This window comes from Poromitra crassiceps (assembly GCF_964638095.1).
Source record: "Poromitra crassiceps genome assembly, chromosome: 22".
NCBI classification, from domain to species: Eukaryota; Metazoa; Chordata; class Actinopteri; order Beryciformes; family Melamphaidae; genus Poromitra; species Poromitra crassiceps.
Window position 1 is genome coordinate 3,443,791 of NC_139647.1, and position 19,959 is coordinate 3,463,749.

Below are 19,959 nucleotides of genomic sequence, written 5' to 3' on the forward strand. Positions count from 1 at the left end.
ACAAGTGCCAAATGTAGAGAGCACATTACCTCTTTTCGGAAGCACTCCGAAAGGAGGTAGCACCTCGACTAGACCAGTATCAATTCGCTTATTCGAAAAATCGCAGTACGTGTGATAGGGCTGTGAATCTTCACTGGCCTCACGATTCGATTCGATTACGATTCAGAGGGCTACGATTCGATTCGATTACGATTATCGATGCATCTCGATGCATCTTAAATCGATGCATCACTTTTTTTCCCCAATACATGATTTATTTGTTCTCACTTTCTTTTTTCTCACTGTGTGGCTACTTTTAAAATAAAAGTGCATTTAGAATTGCATTGTATTATGATCCATAATTAAAATAAACAAATGCATGTACTTCCATTATATTTTATTCGATTATTAAAAAAGAAAAAAGAAAAGAAAAAAAAGAAAAAAGAAAAAAAAAATCGATTTTTGACATTTGTGAATCGACGCAGAATCGTGCACGTCCGCATCGCGATGCATCTTATAATCGATTATTGTTGACACCCCCAACGTGTGATGCAATCTCTACAGTAGCACATTTCATTGTGAAACACCTGGAAAGTACTGTAGCATACGCCAGACTGCTTTTTATTGACTTTAGCTCGGCCTTTAATACAATCCACCCAGACATTCTGTTGCGTAAATTAGCTCAGTTAAATGTGAACCCCTTTATAATCAAATGGTACTTTTATTTTCTTTCCAGGAGACCACAGAGGGTGAGATGAATCTCTGTGCTCTCTGAGGAGACACTGTGTAGTACAGGGGTGCCCCGAGGAACAGTCCGCTCCTCCTTTTTGTTTACTTTGTATACAGCTCACATCCCACTCAGTTTGTAATGAAGTTCTCAGACGACACTGTGATCCTTAAGTCTGCTCACGAGCGATTCTAACATCCTCCAGCCAGACGTCTGGAGCGGACAGGTTCATAGAATGGTGTGATTGACATCATTTAAAAATAAATGTCAACAAAACAGAGGAGGTCATAAATAATAGACCCCAGGTCCATAGGTGACCACACTACGATCAGTATTCACAACCATAACATCAAACAGGTCTCCCCTCTTATAAATATCTAGGAGTGCAGATTGATCGGGAACTGAGCTGGCACACGCATGTTACAAGCATCTGTGCAAAGATACATCAACGTCTACACTTCCTTCGAAGACTCAGGCTTTTTGGAGTCAGTAGAAGTATTATGTTGATTTTTTTATAGAGCTAGTATAGAATCCATATTGAGATATGGTATTTCCAGCTGGTTTGGCAACCTGACTATTAAGTATAAATCTGAAATTGGTAGGTTGGCAAAAATGGCTGGGAAGATCATGGGTATGTCCACCCCCCCCGACCACCCCCCATTTTTGAGCAAGCAATGATACGACAAGCTCGGAATATCTTATCCGACCCCTTGCATGTACTGAACCCCAGAGTATGAACTACTGCAATCTGGCAGGAGATATAGAATTCAGCGATGTAGATATAATAGATATAAACACTCGTGGTCACTTATGGTCGTTTGCCATTATAGCCAGTAAACTGTTGGAACGGCCTGCCTGAGGATCCGGGGCTAGCTATCTCACGCACTTCCCATTTCATTCACTTCTCATAAGGCACGCTTTTATAGACCGGCCTTTATTTTCTTGTCTTTAATCTTGTGTTGTGCTTTGTGCACTCACTGTAAAACACTTTGTGAACTGTGCTACATAAGCAAAGCATTATTTAAATAAATACTATCGTAATAATGAGTAACAATAAAATAATTAGCAGTATTCAAATGAATGGTAAGGATATTGGCCTAACTTTGCCAATGTTTTGCACTCTCAACACATATAGCTTTCATTAAGCGCTCATTCTGATGATTAATAGTTGGATAATTTGGATATTATACACAGATGGAGAGGATCCTCTTGGCATTAGGTAACAGTAAGAGAGATATAGCTTGATATCGCAAACAATAAAAACAGGAAATCTTGTGTTACTCTGTTATCTCATTACTGCTGTTATATCATGCACCTTATCACTGTACATATTGTATTACTCTGACTGTCACCTATCTGCAAACCTTGTCAACACAAGGCTCACTTACTTTTGCTACCTCTGATGCACCGTGACCCCCTGTACATAATCTGTAAACAGCAAACTTAAGCTACCTCACCTAGCTGACAAGTCTGTTTATACTCTGTTAACATTGTTTATATATCTGTGAATACTATCTGTACCTGTTAATATCTGAATCATTTTATAATATTCTATAATCTCTTTAGATCCTTTATATCTTATTTGTTTATGTCTTGTATATTTGTTCTTATCAATGTTAGATGAGCACCAACCACACCGAGACAAATTCCTAGTGTGCGAAAACAGACCTTGGCAAATAAAAATAATTCTGATTCTGATTGCCATCGCCAATGAAATCTCAAGAAGACAAATTGAAAAATGTTGCTTTTTTTTACCTGAGAGTCTCCTTTGTAGCTCACTGGTCAGTGAAGTCCTGGACGCTTTCATAGCTGCGTGTCCATCTGCTGCGCAGTGTAGCTGTCGGAGCCGAGGCCATTTCTGGAGCCAACACAACAGAAACACACACACACACAATCTACACACAGTGCCAACACTGAAACCCCAGTCTTATAGTTAATTGATAATTGCTGAGAGAGAGACAACCACCAGATGAGGACATTCTCATACCCAGACTGAAGGGACTAGTATACTTGGCATCATTAACACACCAATGACAGCCAGTCTGGGGAATGCAGATGTCAACAGGCTCCGGCTAGGAGGAGGAAGCGGTCAGGAGAGAAAGACAGTCATGCGAGCATTACTTTACCGTGTGATCTCAGACGGGCGGACCGGATGACTCTTCGTCTTCAGCCATTCTGTGTGTGTGTGTGTGCCACACAAGAAATACACACATCACACAAGACATACACACATCACACAAGAAATACACACACCACAGGCTCTAGTCTAGCAGCAGCTGCCCTGATAGGTGTCGCCCAACTGAGACTAGTGTGTGTGTGACGATGGTCTCCTGTCTGTCCCCTGCTTCTGTTCAGAACGTTCTGTGTCTGACTCTCACTCAGGAAGTGCGCTGCTGCTGCCGCGACAGAGAAGTGAAATCTGCTGACCTGTAAATAAAAACATTATGAGTTTCCTCCCAGATATTGTTACTGTACACACACAGGCCCACACACACTCACACACACACACACACACACACACACACACACACACACACAGGCCCACACACACTCGCACAGCAGAGTCACTGTGATTTGCCTACACTATGTAAAACAAGAGGGTGCGTCGCAGGCTATGAAACTGGTTATAGACTGTACACCTGCAAAAGCTGCTGCTGCTGCTGGAGATCTTCAAGCTATATAATGAAATGTGGTATTTTATTTTGGTTTCTTTTGATAAATGACAGATGTCAATGAGGTTATGATCTAAAACGCTACTTACTGCAGGGTGGTAAAGCATGAATTAAAGCTGAGGTATTATCGCCTTGGAAACCTAAAAGCGACTGAGAAAATGCACGACTGAGATGATGTCACTGCGAAACAGCCAGCTGGCAGGCTGTTTAACATTTGATCCAGAGACAGGGAATGTAGGTGGTGAGTTTCACAAAGCGTACGGCCTGGACAATGCCTCTTGTCATCTTAACCACTCCCTATGCAGAACAGGCAGTACAGAAGACATTCATTATATCTAATATTATATATTACAATTATATAAGCCACTCACATAGAGTTCAGCCGCAGCAGCCTCTGAAGGGTGTGGGGGACATCATCTATAATCGAGAGGTATAGTCCTGAGGGACACACAGGAAATGAGTGCGTGTAATTGAAGGCATGAAGAAGACTGGTCCATTAGTGAGAGTAGAGGAAGTGTCATGGTGGTACAGATGACTGGGAGCAGGTCAGAGAGCTAATGATATACTGTATTATAGGAACAATGCCTTCCAAAGGACCTGCTATTAGCCCAAGCTAATATAGCATTAGCTATGCTAATCTCTCAATCTAATGGCGACAGAAAGCGTCACAACGTGGAACTATGAATGACCCCGTGTCACACTTTTATTTAAAACAACAATAACAACGAAGTTAGAAAGTACACGCATACAGAATATAAAAACAGGTGCGATTCAATTATCAGTTATTTCCTGCTAAAACACAGTTTAAAACACAAAAAGTCCAGTATTTTACGTTAAGCTCCACAGAACAAGATGTTCCTTAACCATTGTTTGCTCAAAATACCTCAGTGAGTTTCACTAAAAACTAACTTCAAAGGTGAAAGTCTAACTTTTTAGTAGTTGTAGTTAGCCTGCTAGCCACATAATCGTTGACAAATCTGCATTAAGCCTACTCTATATATTAAAATACAATATCAAGATATAAGCGAATGTTCCGTTCAAGTACACAACATGTTATATGGCGGTAAGTCACAGTTATTGAGGAATCTAAAGAGGACATTATTATCACAAATTTGAGTGTTGACCAACGACAACTGTGCAGTGAGCCACGACACAAACAACTCTGGGACGTCTGCATAGAAGACACATTAAGACGGTTTCTAAATGTCTATGGCGGTTTTGTCCTCTGCCCTCGTCTGTCCCGTGCCCACTCGTCTCCTTCCCTCCAGCAGGAAGGACACCACCGTCGTCCAGCGCTGTGCGATCGACCTCTGTCGAGCGGACGTCGACGTCTCGCACTGTCTGAAGTAGGTGGTGGTGCCCATGGCGATGGCGTCAAACTGCTCGGTCAGTAGCCACGCCTCCCAGAGGAGAGTCAGCGCGTTCATAATGACCATGGCCACCACCCAAAACTCCGCCCCGAACATCGCCAGCCACGACGACAGGCCGCGACTGCCGCCCGCGGGCATCCGGCCGTACAGGTGACTCGTCGCCGTGGTGACAAACAGGACGTGGGCGGTCACCATGGAGAGGATGAAGAGGAGGAAGAGGCGGTGGTTGCCCCGGCCCACGCAGCGGTTGAGGAAGAGGCAGTGGTGGTCGTAGTCCTTCACGCACACGTCGCACAGCTTGCAGTGTTTGGTGTGGTCAGGCTGAAACAGCTGTGAGAGGAATGCAAAGACAGATGACAGGGAGGGAGGAGAGCAAGAAGAGACTGTGTCAGTGGTCAGATGCACCTGTGCTGCTGCGGACCGTAGGGACCCGGACACACCGGACCGACGGCGGAGAACTAGCGGTCATGTAGGCCGCCGACTGTTGCGTCTCCTCACGTCGTCTGCGTCGGGGCCTAAAAGGTGCTCTTGAACACATCGCAAAGACTACAGGCGACGGTAGCACACACGCCTGCGTGAGACATGGGACTGCAAACCAGATACACAAAGCACTGACTGCCTACCATTTTCACACCACTTAACATGGTTTGATAATATAGCTGCCTACTTCTAATCGAGAATATGATGTCTGATAGAAAGTTGGCAGTGGTGATGTCAGCACTTGCCTGGTCTTTTGCTTGTGGAAGAAGAAGGAAGAGGAGGTAAAGAATAAGGAGAAACCGCACTAAACGGGTGATATCATAGAGCAGGGGAGTCCAAACACCATTTTTATCCCCCATTAGTGCTAATTTTAATTTATTTATCCTGGTTGCTGCTCCACCCTCTGCCGATCTGGGGAGAGCCGAAACTGGCTCCATGCTTCCTCCGAGACATGGGCAGTTAGCCAGCCGCTTCTTTTCACCTGACAGGGGAAGCTTCACCGGTAGGACATAGCACGTGGGAGGTTCATGCTATTCCAACCAGTTCCCCTCCCTCCGAACAGGCGCCCCTAACGACCAGAGGAGGCACCACTTCAGTGACCACGATATTGCATGTTTTGGTGTGGGGTTTCCTATATGAAGGAAACCCCCAGGGGGCACGGGGAGAACATGCAAACTCCACACAGAAAGGCCCTTTTGATGACCCCACCCGGGCGGCAGGCACTCGAGGACATGCGGACGGGCACGCACTCCTTCAACGCTCACAGTGTCCAAACTTTTTTTAATGGGGGCTTAGATAATATTAGATTAGATTAGATAATCTGAAAATACCAGCTGCTTCTCGCATCATATGGATTATTTTAGAAAAAGAAATCACATACTATACACATGCTATATTGTACTCTAAGACTTGTGCTTACTATCTGAAAACATTAGTTCCACCTGTGTAGTTCCTACTTAGTGATTGTCTACAAACTGTATGATAGTGTTTTCATCATTGGTGAATGGAAAAAACGCGAAGTGAACTTGTTTGATTAACCAGTACTGTGTGAAGGGTCACATACTGTATACTGTTTTGAGAGACAAGCCGAGGGCCGATTAAAATCGGTCCGTGGGCCGCACTAGGCCCCCGGGCCGGACTTTGGACATGTCTGTCATAGAGTGACGGACTCAAGGGGCTTTTCAAGTGGCTGATCAGATGAGATGAAGTTACTGCACTACTTCGCTACCAGCTGACCAGCCAATCAGAGGGATTTCTCTACCAGCTGACCAGATGACCAGCCAATCAGAGGGATTACTACAAAAAATCTTTCATACCAAATGCAATAAACCTGCTAAATTCATAAACCCCATCATCCACATAAGAACCATGTCCGTCATCACTGCCTGTATGTGTGTCCCTGTTCCATGTTGTATTATGTTTCCATCCTGTCAGTCCCTGTGTGCTGTACTGTGTACCCTGGTGTTTGTTGAAATGTAATGTATTTGTCTCCCATGTTGAAATGTAATGTATTCCTCTCTGTACACAAGCAAACCTGTGAAGCCGAAGACAAATTTCCACATTGTGGACAAATAAATTGAATTGAATTGAATTGAATTTCTCTACCAGCTGACCAGATGTCCAGCCAATCAGAGGGATGTCTCTACCAGATGACCAGCCAATCAGAGGGATTTCTCTCACCGACAGCCCGACATGTTGAGTTGGCTGAAAAAGCCCCCGACAAATTGAGGGCGACAGACTCTCACCGATGGCCCAGACATTGCTGACGGCCGACCGTCCGGCTTGGTGTGTCAGGGTGTTTCAAGTCCATGCCATCTCAACCCTGCGTGGAGCTTCTCTCACCTCACAGTACGGGCAGAACCTGTGGGCGCTCTGGCTGTTCTCCACCAGGTCAGCGATGCAGGAGAAGCGGGGGTCGGCCTCCGCTCTGTTCAGTCTCCCAGAGTCCTGGGTCAGAACCTTGCAGAACAAACACAGGACTAGGCAGAAGTGGACCATTGACACTTGCACCAGGGCAGTGGTTGGCCACACACGTTGACAAAGTTAAGGATCAAACATTTAGTTGTCATTTTCACCTACTGTACATACATAGGTTAAGTCCCCACTGGTAACACGTGATTTAAATATCTATAGAATCTACATAATGTGCTATCTTTAAGGATATTAGGCATTATTGCCCCATAGAAGCAGAGCAGGGAATGGGACAAGCCGGCCATGAGGGTTCCCAGGTAGATCGGGTTGGGTAACCTGGAAGTGTGAAAAAGTGATGAACGTGTTGACGAACAGATAAACACGTGTGCATGTACGTTTTTTTTTAAATGTCGGCAGTAAACTGCTGCATTGTTACTGTCATTTGTGTCAGACCTTTGGAAGGTGGTCATACGGTGGTACTGCGTGAAGATGCTTCTGGCCAGCCAGGGGAACAGCAGGCCACAGGTGAGACCGCCGTAGCCTCCCAACATGGCCGCTATCAGCAGAATGGCAGCGCCACTCAGGGATGGAAACAACAGCGTCCAGTAGTACAGGACTGGTGAGAAGACGACATAACAAAATGTGTACGTTAAGCTGACGCTTATTAAAAAGCGAAAGTGCTTGAGTTGTGCACGCATTTGGTGAGTTTGGACAGTTGTCAACAACATCATCATCATTATCAATATCAATATCATTATCTTCATCTGTACAGTAATATCCTGATCCATGTTTTCATTAGAAAGAACCAATATCAAAACTGCAGACTGTTTACCATGAGACTCTTTGGGCTTGTGGTGTATTGGCTCATTGATGTAGCGACTCAGTAGTTTGGTGAGTTGCTGGTGTCTAGAAGAAAAAGACAACACACACACACACACACACACACACACACACACACACACACACACACACACACACACACACACACACACACACACACACACACACACACACACACACACACACACAGGATATTTAAATAGCACTGAGAAGTCTGACGATCCCATTTCGTGGATCTTCTACTCCATGTTTTGCCAGAGAGGTGTAGAGACTGTGGCTTCACCGAAAGGTCTTCCCCTGCTTGCTGAGGTCCAGAGGTGTCAGGCCACTGTGGTTCTTCTGGTGGAGCATTCTGTACCCTGCTCTCTGCAGCAGCGTCCAGCACACCTCCACTGCCCCCCTCTCGGCAGAAACGTGGAGCGCTGTCCCCCCCTGCTGGTCAACTGCATCCACTGCACATCTCTGGAACAGACATGCAAGGTTGGAGGCGCTGGAGGACACAACTGCTAATTGACTGCCGTCTTCACACCAGCTATGTTTATGTGGACGGCAGTGTTGTAGTCAAGTCACTATATCTCGAGTCCCAGCCGAGTCTCCAGTCCCCACTGTTCGAGTCCAAGTCCGAGTCACCAAAGAGTCTGAGTCAAGTCCCCATTACCTGAGTCCGAGTCGAGAGTGACTGAACATGAGCGTGAAAACCACATGTAGGTGGAGCACACCCCTTGCGCGAAATTGAATAATGTCATGGGCATTAATATAGCTATCAATATCTTATGCCAAATGATGAGGGCCTATTACAAAAACAAAATCATCAATTAACAAGTCCGAGTCCTCGTCTCCAACTTCCGAGTCCGACTGCATGAATCCAAGTCTGAGTCATCAGTGCTCCAGTCCAAGTTGAGTCACGCGTCCTGGACTGGAGTACGACAACATTGGTAGATGGAGTATTCTCTCTCTATTGGCCGTACTCCAGTTCAGGTCTTATTTGGCTTTAAACTGTATAAACCTTACATGAACCTTTGATACCAAGTGAGTAGGCTACTCTAGTGGCCATAAATAAACCAATTGACAGAATGTCTGTCCAGTAGCTGCTGCTGTCCATTTCTATCTAACTGCAGTACCTACAAATATAATGGTCCGCTAGCAAAAGGGTAGAAAAAGGTGTAGCCAGCCCAGCCGCCAGCAACCCCCTTCCTCTTTGACTGAGCAATACTAAGTTATTTCTACGACATGGGAAAGAAACAATGATCCTGACATCAATATGTGCAATGTTTTTTGTTGACATCAAAATATACCCACAACCCTTTGCAAGTCTGGGTTTGTGAATATGGCAAAAACCAACAGTGAGAGTAGTAAGCCGTTCCCATGCACAGCACAGAATCCTGTGTTAAAAGAGAGTAAGCTATGCATCTTACAGTAGTAACTGGGTTTCTTATAACCGGAACATAAACCTCCCTGGATTATTCTAACTGATTTATAATGTTTACATGCGTCAACCTAAAACACTGTTGTTTGAGCACTCTGAGCATGTAAACATAGCCATTGATGCTTCTATGCTAGACCCATACTTATGGTGCATTCCTTTATAACTGGGAACTGGTAATCTTACGGTTCAAAGGTCATGAGCTGGGACGGTGACGTCACCAGAGCTGGTATTTCCCATTCCAAACTCGTAGGAGCCTCAGCAGACCCGACCTCAAAAATCCAAGATGGCTGCTCCGCGCAACAACAGTAGTTATAATCGTATAAATGCTATTTAGCACTTGTGTCTTGTTTGTGTCTCATTAAATCAGCTGTACGCACAGCACGGCCTACTTCTATCTGTGTGGACATGAGGCTGCAGTGTTTGTATGCGCAAAATGCCACGAAATGCCTTGTTATCAACTGTTGCTAACAATGGCTAGCCTGGCTAGCGAGTGGATGTGACCAGTGAACAGTGAACTTCCCAGCTCAAGTTTTCTGCAAATGGAACGCTAACAAAACGGATGTGACGTCATAGCCTCGTCATTAGCCTCCACATCCCAGTTCTTTTGCGATAAAGGAACGCAGCATTACATTTCTTTACAACTGTATGTTGGTTGAGTGAGTGAGTGAGCGAGTGAGTGAGTGAGTGGTTGAGCGAGTGAGTGAGTGAGTGAGTGAGTGAGTGAAGCTGTGTACCTGGTCTCTGAGAAGGTATCGGACCACCTCTGTGTTGCCAGTGGATGCAGCCAGGTGCAGCGGTGTCACCTGGTACTTGTCTGTGTCGGAGAAGCGGAACATGCCAGTCTCCCACAGGTAGTGCATAGCAACACTGTAAAAAAACAGGCACACAGAGTCGGTGCATGTGAGATGTTTGTGCACTGCATGCCTGTATCAGAGCCGTATATATAGAAGAGTGGCGACATCTCCATTCACTCCAATGGACCAGTTTTTTACTCTGAAGAGCTCCAGGAAGTAAGGTTCTGGATTAAGCAGCACTGTCGAGTTGCAGCAAAATAGCACATGCCCACACTAACCCATTACCAGGAAGTAAGGTTCTGGATTAAGCAGCACTGTTGAGTAGGGGTGGGAATCGTGGAGTAACTCACGATACGATATGGTCACGATACTTGGCCCTCGATAACGATATTATCACGATACAGCGATTCTGCGATAATCGATATATTGGAAGAAATTTAACCTACGATACATCACGATACCTGTGTAACTGAAGAGAAAAAAATACCCCTAAAAGGCAAGAAGCAGGTATTATGTATTTATTAGCAGAATTGACATGAACTCTCTCAGAGTTCGCTCACTCACTCATACCATTTTCGATACCACGGAGGAAAAGTTACACATTAAGTCTTTTTATTATTATTATTAAAACAAGAAAACCTATATAACCTACCTACCTATATAATTTCTAAAAGTAGATATTAACTCATTGAGTGCCAGCCACTTTTGGAGAACGGACGCTCCCAGTGCCAGAGTTTCAGAGCGTTTTCAGTGATTTCTCGAGGCCCACAGAATATTGTGTGATATTACTATGTAAACACCGAACACGCACAAAGAACGATGAGACTCTCTTCTATCATCTGCAAAAAAAAGTTTATTGATATCATTTTCCGTTCTTTAGTTATCAGCCGGAGAAGATAGGTTGATTTCAGCAAAAAAACGCGTTTCAATTTAGAAGCTGAGATATTCAGCCTTTTGTGAAATTAAGCATTTCAAGCACATCACCTACTCTGAAGGTAATATTTTCTGATGTAATGACACCTCAAAAATAATTTCCTTCAATAAAACAGTGAAAACAAAGGAATTTTGTTTGGCCAAATAATATTTTTTAGCTGCAACCAGCAGCGCTGGCCCCTGCGTGCGCAGACCCTACACCTTCTTGCTGGTCTTGATTTACTGCTGGTGGGCATCAGATATTCTAGCTTGTTTGCCTGTCTCTGTGCATCGAGCCTGCTGTCTGGGTCTGTGTTTACTGTCAATGGTTGTAGCCTATGCTGCCCTGCGTGCCCCACCCCCCTCCTCCTCCTCCGTGGGAGTGTCTGGTGGCTCTGCTGCGTTTGCTCTGCGTTTGCTCTGCACTGAAAAGTGCGCTGCACCCCGCTTTTTCACAGCATGTCGCCGGCTCCCAGGTGAGAACAAGACCAGGAGACCTGGTTATGCCAGACCCAGAAGGAACAAATTCCTAGTAGGCAACACACCTACAAACCACTTTATAAGTTAAAAGTATAAATCATTTTAGGCATTTTGTGTGTGTGTAGAATTTTGTGTATAGGGGTATTTGGTTGTAGATTTGTGTATAGGCTAGACCAGCAAACCTTCCAGTCTGATTACATTCACCTGTCCCTTGTCAGTCAGTGCACAGAATATGGGCAGAAGGGCTTTTCCTCCCCAGCCATTCAGGAACGCTTCAGATTTCAACCACCAGGGGCAACAGAGTAGGTCTGGTTTTGAGACCAACACACCTACAACAAACCACTTTATAAGTTAAAAGTATAAATCATTTTAGGCCGTATTAACATTTTGTTGGAATTAAATGGGAATACAGCATGGTGGGGGTGTATAGGGGTATTTGGTTGTAGATTTGTGTATAGGCTAGACCAGCAAACCTTCCAGTCTGATTACATTCACCTGTCCCTTGTTGATTAGACCCTCATTGATTTTACTTGCTCACCTGACCTGCCCAACGCAGCTTCCCAATGCAATTTGAGTGGCTAAAACATTTTCAACTCATGAATGTTACAAGTGTGTTGTGGGTTTATGGTTGTGTAAATATGATCAATTGCTGTCATACTATTGATTGCCATCTCATTAATCAGTTGGCTGTAGGTGATATTTATACAAGTCAAGTCAAGTCAAGTCAAATTTTATTTATATAGCACCTTTCATACACAAAGGCAATTCAAGGTGCTTTACAAAAAAATAATCGAAAAAACAAGCAGCAAAGCAATGCACATATAAAAAACACATAAAAAACACAGCCGACAGTTTTAGTTAAAATATATACTCAAATTAACAAACATGAAACATTATTTCTGTTTTAAATAAGTTACAAGGCACTCTTCAGTATTATTATTACATGTACAGTCCATTTGTTGGAAATGTACAGGAAAAATCTTTTTTAAAATTACAGGCCGAGAGAGGCAGTAGTTTAGTAGCAGTTAAAAGCAAGAGTAAACATAAAGGTCTTTAGCTTGGATTTAAAAATAGGCAGAGTAGGGGCAGATCTAATGTGTTCAGGGAGTTTGTTCCAGTTATGAGAGGCATAGTGGGAGAACGCGGCTTCACCATGTTTAGATTTGGTCCTTGGGACAATTAGTAGACCAGTGCCTGAAGATCTCAGGGATCTGGATGGTTCATAGTGTAGAAGCATTTCAGAGATGTAGTGTGGGCCTGACCCGTTGAGAGATTTGTAAACTATTAGCAGAATTTTAAAGTCTATTCTAAGATTTACTGGCAGCCAATGCAGGGATTTGAGAACTGGTGTAATGTGTTCAGCTTTCTTGGTTCTTGTTAGAACTCTAGCAGCCGCATTCTGAATGAGCTGAAGTTGTTTAACAGCTTTTTTGGGAAGACCATTGAAAAGACTGTTGCAGTAGTCTAGCCTGCTAGAAATGAAAGCATGAATTAGTTTTTCAAGATCTTGTTTGGACATATAGCCTCTAATCCTTGCTATATTTTTTAGATGATAGAAGGCAGATTTTCTTATAAGCTTGATGTGGGAGTTGAAATTTAGATCAGAGTCAATAATAATGCCAAGATTTTTTACCTGGTCCTTTGGCTTCAGAGATAGGGATTCGAGGTGAGCAGTAACTTTGAGCCTATCTTCTTTTTTGCCGAAGACAATTATCTCTGTTTTGTCTTTATTAAGTTGGAGAAAATTCTGGCACATCCAATCATTAATTTGCGCAAGGCACTGACACAGTGACTCTATGGGGGCATAGTCATCCGATGAGAGGGCTATGTAGAGTTGGGTGTCATCTGCATAGCTATGATAAGCTATTTTGTTTTTTTGCATAATTAGGCCCAGAGAGAGCATATAAAGGTTAAACAGGACAGGACCTAAAATTGATCCTTGGGGTACCCCACATGTCATTTTGGTTTGGTCAGATGTGTAGTTGCCAATGGAGACAAAGTAGTTCCTGTCTTGCAGATAAGATCTGAACCACTCTAGGACCGTGCCGGAAAGCCCGACCCAGATGTACAAATTACCTTCAGGTGTTGTGGGCCCTCTATTGCCCTCTAATGTACTGTAGTTATTGACCACATTTAAACATGTCTTTCTTTTAACTATTCCATAAATAAATAAGTATGATCTAATATGATCTAATGGCCAATAATGAACCAAACTAGGCACCACAATTACAACAAGTACAGATCCTGTACAGTTACACGGCACATGTTTAAACCAGTTGAATTAAAGGTAATTCAATGTTTGTTAGTGTGTCCCCATTCACTGCTGGTTCAAATGGTAGCAAGTCCAGACCTGCTCTGTTGCCCCTGGTGGTTGAAATCTGAAGCGTTCCTGAATGGCTGGGGAGGAAAAGAGGGACAGACCGACAGACCGACCGACCGACAGACAAAGCCGCCTGTAGGCCGACCCCCTGGGTCTGGCAAAACAATTTATTTTTATTTTTTTGGGTGGGTGGGGGGGGGGGGGGGGTAGGTCGACCCCCCCTCCCAACCCGGGATGGGGGCCACCGAGGCCGGGACGAACCTCTGCATGATAGAGCGAAAAACTTTTTTTTTTTTTTTGGGTGGGGGGGGGGGGGGGGGGTGGGTAGGTCGAAGGGGATGGGGGCCACCAAGGCCGGGACCAACCTCTCTGCATGATAGAGCGGAGAAAAAAAAAAGTAAAAAAAAAAAAAAAAAATTGGGTGGGGGGGGGGGGGGGGGGGTGGTAGACCCCCTCCCAACCCGGGAGGGGGCCACCGAGGCCGGGCATACCTCTGCGCCATGACGGGGGTCCGTCCTGGAGCACCACACGAAAAATGGAAAAAAAATGGAAAAAAGCTCCATAAGGCTCTCATCCCGCTCAATCTATCCGCCAATAGTGCATCCCAGCCTGGATGACTCTTGCACGGTCCCCCTGTGTACCTCCAGGGAGGAAAAGAGGGACAGACCGACCGACCGACAGACCGACCGACCGACAAAGCCTTCTGTAGGCCGACCCCCTGGGTCTGGCAATAATGTAACTTTTCAGAAAGACGCTGGTGTCGGCAACTAAATCATATGGAGGGGCTATCGCAGCGGAGACGGAGGGGCTCAATTGTGGCAGCAGATTGACTGCTGTTCACAGGCACAGCTAACGTTATGCTTCATGCATATCGATGGGATTTCCGTTTCCTCATGACTTCTTCTCTCTTTTTTCCTCGCCTTTCTCTAATCTGGAGAGCACTGTCGCCACCTAATGGGTCGGTAAAATAGGTTTTACACATTCAACATGCCCCAAAATTTTACAGGAGATGGATCTGGCTTTGATCCACGTCCCACCTTCAAAAAACGCAATTGACGACTTTAGTCGTCATTGGCACTCAACGTTACTATCCGAATTGACGACTAAAGTCGTCATTGGCACTCAATGAGTTAATGATCAAACATTTCCATTCATTTAGCCTACAGTATTTATGTTTTTGTTTCAACTACAAACATAAATAAACGTCAACTTGAAACTATGTTTCAACTACCATACACAGCATAATATTTTAGCCTGTTTATTTAATTTTTTGTTTTTGTTTTTTTAAATAAACATATCGATACTTGGTGCCAGTGTATCGATAACGTATCGCAAGTAGAAATATCGCGATACCGTGAGTATCGATATTTTGTCCCACCCCTACTGTTGAGTTGCAGCAAAATGGACAGTTTGTGTACTTTGAAAGTTTTTGTTTTTTTTGAGAATCAAATTGTACATTATCAGCTTTATCTTAGCAGCATTCAAAAGTAGCGCGAGACCCCTTCCTGGCTGTTCATTGGCTAATGAGTCACGCATTTTGGGCCTCCGCTGACGTCACTCTCTCTCTAGAGGACACTAGCCTGTATTAGCAACAATGAAGAAGAAAAACAATGCAGTTTGTCACGTGTTGTTTACTCCACTCACATGTTGCCTCCAGTCACTGCGTGATGCAGGGAGGTTTTTCCCTGAAGGTCTATGAGGCGCAGGTCAGCGCCGTACTGCATCATTTGGTGCATGACATAGATGTTCCCTTGCCTGATGGGAGTGAAGGGAACCACCGGTTATTAGACAGGAGCAACTGCAGAGGTAAAACCATCCTGATCAACGTGACCTCACATCCTGTTTCGCTCTACACATCAGTCTGGACTTTCAGCCCCTTCGCAGCGATTTCAGTGGGCGGGAGTACTTGCCTTGACAGACAACTCCCTCAGCCAATCAGCGTCGCCAAATCCAATCGGAAGAACGGCGAAAATTTCTTTTCTGCCGAGAACCTCCACTGGTGCAGACTCTTGTTGTCTTTTTCTGCAATAACTGCACTTATGGCTGTGTTGACTCTACTAACGTTAACGTTACCGCTCGCTCCTTCGGGAGCCGCCATTACTGTTTTGCCAGCGGCATCCCTGATTGGCCGGTTACGTTGCCAACTATGAGGCAGCTCCCTGATTGGCCCGTAAGTGCACTTTGTAATTTTTTGAAATCGCTGGGGATGGGCAGGAGGCCAGGCTGATCGGCAGCAATGAAAAATAATGTGAGTTCACGTGATCAGCATGGTTTCATCAGGCACAGACGTGCTCTCATCATGGTTAAATTGTATACCCTCACAAACCACACGTGTTTGTGGCGATCTGAAGACCACACTGACCTGCAGGCAAAATGAAAGGACGTCTGCCCCGCGTCACATGTCAGGTTGGGGTCAGCTCCGTGACTGAGGAAGAGGTCAACCAGAGCGCGGCTACCATGGAGGGCAGCGTAGTGCAGCGGCGTGAAACCACCCCAGCCTGGATGAAGACAAACACAAGACACACGGAAGACATTGAGACTTTCACCCACAGGTCTACTCTATAACCCTAACCACAGCTGTGTGAGTTAGTAACACTGTTGTAAACACTCTTGACTTGGGGTTAAGGGTCCCGTTTGGCACAATGTGACTTTGTGCTGTTTAGTCACAGGAGCTGTCCACCTGTCAGCCTAGCAGCAGCTCAGGTGACAGACAGTTAGGCTAGCTGATTGGGTATCGGCTTGCTTCTGGCATCATGAGAAAATCACTGGAGCAGCAAGAAAGTTTAGTGGGGCTTTGAACATAAAATAATGTAGAATTATAATGTGACTTGTTAATTGGTCTGTTAATTAGCTACACATTAATGCAGTATGTATGTCCATGACCATGATACACTTTGCCAGATGCAGGAAGCAGAACATTGTTTATTACAGGCCTATGACATTAGTAAAAAAAAAAGTGGTTTCTTGTAATGGGGCTAACATTACAATGTTATGTTATTTAGCAGTATTTTAATGTATATAAAAGATGGTGGACACATCAATGTTACTTTCATTAACAATTGACCCTTTTCACGGGGGGCATTTTGTGTCTAAAAGGCAGGGTAAACACAGGTGCAAGCAAAACACTAATCAGGGTTTCCAACTCGTAATCATGGAAGTTATTGGAAACCCTCATTAGTGTTTTGCTTGAGCCTGTGTTTACCCTGCCTTTCCGACACAAAAATGGCCCGCGTGAAAAGCGTCTATTACGTTTTAATATACAACTGTAGTCAATCAATGGTTTTAACACTACTATGTTTAGGCTACGAATGAGCAAGTTAGCACAGTAGAAGTAGGCTACATATAATATGTGGCCTATTTTCACATATCCTGACATTGAGTCACTGGCCAGATATACGTTTCCCCACCGTGCTGCTATCTTATCTTACCTTTCTGCTTGAGGATTGACCGGTCATTCTGAACGAAGTGTACACACTGTTCAATATTTCCTTTCTGGATACAGTCAAATATGTCTCCGGCGCCAGCAGAGCACACTGGCATCGGATGCATCTAGGATATGATATGATACGGGCCACAAACAGCGGCCCTGTACTAATATTTCCACCGGGAGAAACAAATCAACAGTTGAGAGGAAGCGGCGCCGCTGCTGCAACATCATAAGGTAAAGTGATAAGGGCGATCATTTTCCGCTTGCAAAGTAACGGGATCCTCCATTGTTATCTGATCGAGACAAGACCACGCCCTGAGCACGTGATTGGCTCCCAGCCTGCCCACGTGAGCCCGGACGTCAAGCGCGTCCAACATCATCTAATTGCAGCCCCGCAGAGCCAGCTGGCTACGCCTCTTGACACGGTCTGGCTACGCCTCTTGACACGATCTGGCTACGACTCTTGACACGGTCCGGTATACACATCACCCTTCAAAATAAAATACTCGTTATTTTTCTCTTGATTTAAAGAATTACAAGAACAATTATGCTTTCTATCTTCCACACTGAGCGTAGTTAGGCTCGTTTTCAACTCACCCAACACATTTTGTTTTTCATACTGTATATTTTATGGATTTGGAAAATGTTTCTAAATCATTTTTAAAGTTTGTGGACAGAGTAGAGTTTTGCTATACAGTATTTACATTTCTGTATAAAATATTTGGTCAAAATAATTACATTGTTCATTAAAAATTAATTTTTTTTACCTTCAATGAATATTCAAAATTTGACAGTTTCAAGTATAAATGGTGGTAGTGCATCAATGCTATATTTAATCCATAAATAAAAATAAATAATATAAAAATAAATAAATAAATACATACATAAATACAAAATAAATGAATAAATAAAAATAAATAAATAATAGGCTACAAAAAATAAAAAATAAAAATACATAGCTAAAAAAAAATCAATAAGGTCTCTGCCTTTATACACTGTTCTCAAACTTTTTCATGTCAAGGTCCCCTAAACTAAAACAAATTAGACCACATGGACCCTCATTCGATCATGTTTGATCAGGGTCCCCCATCTGATATTAGATGTTTTATTAGGAGATAGTGTGTGGCACCCATGGCCAACATTCTGTCATTGTCAACACAAAAACAGCCCTATATTGCAGCAGACAGACAGACAGACAGACAGACAGACAGACAGACAGACGGGGATCACAGACAAAGCTGTCTGTAGCAGGGCTGAGCAAGTGGACCTGGCTGAAATATCAGTTCTGGAATGAAGGTGAGTAACGTTATTTCGGTATGTTTTATGTTTGTCATTTTTATGTTGTCCTCTCCATGTGGCCATGCTTGCAAACTTATATCAGCTATAACAGATGTGTATGTTACATTAATGTGCTTTCAACAGGTAGACAGACAGTCAATATCCTACTTTCCGACTTTCTGTCTGTCTGCTCGACTGTCTCACTGTCAGACTGTCTACCTGACTGACTGACTGACCGACCGTCTGTCTGTCTAATTGTCTGCCTGACTGTCTCACTGTCTGCCTGTCTATCAGACTGACTGCCTGTCTACCTGACTGTCTGTCTACCTGACTGACCGTCTGTCTGTCTCACTGTCTGCCTGACTCTCTCACTGTCTGCCTGTCTACCTGACTGACTGTCTCACTGTCTGCCTGACTGTCTGCCTGTCCCACTGTCTGTCAGTGTCTGAACTGACTGTGTGTTTCACTGTCTGCCTGTCTACCTGACTGACTGATGTCTGTCTGCCACTGACTGACTGACTGACTGACTGTCACACTGGATGTTATGTAATTTAGTGTATAGCTTTGTTGCTTTGAATTTGACATTAGGCCAGGCATGACAATCAAGGCCTCTTTTAGGGCTGTGACGTCTGACCCCTTTTGTTTTTGCCCATCCTTAGTCGCCAGCTTTCTGCACCGCCCAGCCACGTCATGGTCTTCGTCACCAGTGTCCGGGCCGGCCTCCTGAAAGGTTCCGCCTGTGTCGTTGGTGTCCGGGCCATCGTCCAGGGTTGCTCCACCCTTCGGCCCTGCCTCCCGGATGCCCTCTACACCTGTTGTACGCCCTCTACACCAACGACACAGGCGGAACCTTTCAGGAGGCCGGCCCGGACACTGGTGACGAAGACCATAACATCCAGTGTGACAGTCAGTCAGTCAGTCAGTCAGTGGCAGACAGACATCAGTCAGTCAGGTAGACAGGCAGACAGTGGGACAGGACAGTGGGACAGGCAGACAGTCAGGCAGACAGTGAGACAGTCAGTCAGGTAGACAGGCAGACAGTGAGAGAGTCAGGCAGACAGTGAGACAGACAGACGGTCAGTCAGGTAGACAGACAGTCAGGTAGACAGGCAGTCAGTCTGATAGACAGGCAGACAGTGAGACAGTCAGGCAGACAATTAGACAGACAGACGGTCGGTCAGTCAGTCAGTCAGGTAGACAGTCTGACAGACAGTCAGTCAGTCAGTGACAGACAGACATCAGTCAGTCAGGTAGACAGGCAGACAGTGAGACAGTCAGGCAGACAGACAGACAGGTAGACAGGCAGTCAGTCTGACAACAGTCAGTCAGGTAGACAGGCAGAC

General features: G+C 44.6%; 2 protein-coding genes across 2 annotated transcripts in view; both read right to left on the reverse strand.

Annotated features, from left to right (window-relative positions):
• arhgap22a (Rho GTPase activating protein 22a) overlaps positions 1-3,015 on the reverse strand; it is a 25,239-nt gene extending 22,224 nt beyond the window's left edge. The window contains exons 1-2 of the mRNA XM_083658509.1: positions 2,833-3,015; positions 2,462-2,564 (exon numbers count right to left, since the gene is read on the reverse strand). Of these exons, the coding sequence (XP_083514635.1) occupies positions 2,462-2,513 (52 nt within the window). The 5' untranslated portion in view covers positions 2,514-2,564; positions 2,833-3,015. The remainder of the gene's footprint in view (positions 1-2,461; positions 2,565-2,832) is intronic.
• A 1,122-nt stretch (positions 3,016-4,137) lies between these two features.
• LOC310796337 (uncharacterized protein) lies at positions 4,138-17,484 on the reverse strand. The gene is made up of 10 exons (XM_083658512.1): positions 17,340-17,484; positions 16,274-16,409; positions 15,556-15,666; positions 10,140-10,272; positions 8,263-8,441; positions 7,972-8,045; positions 7,593-7,755; positions 7,369-7,475; positions 7,071-7,261; positions 4,138-5,078 (listed from the first exon to the last, which is right to left on the reverse strand). Exons 1-10 carry the CDS (start codon positions 17,458-17,460, stop codon positions 4,578-4,580), a joined length of 1,716 nt encoding a protein of 571 aa, XP_083514638.1. The 5' UTR covers positions 17,461-17,484; the 3' UTR covers positions 4,138-4,577.
• Positions 17,485-19,959: the final 2,475 nt, after the last annotated feature.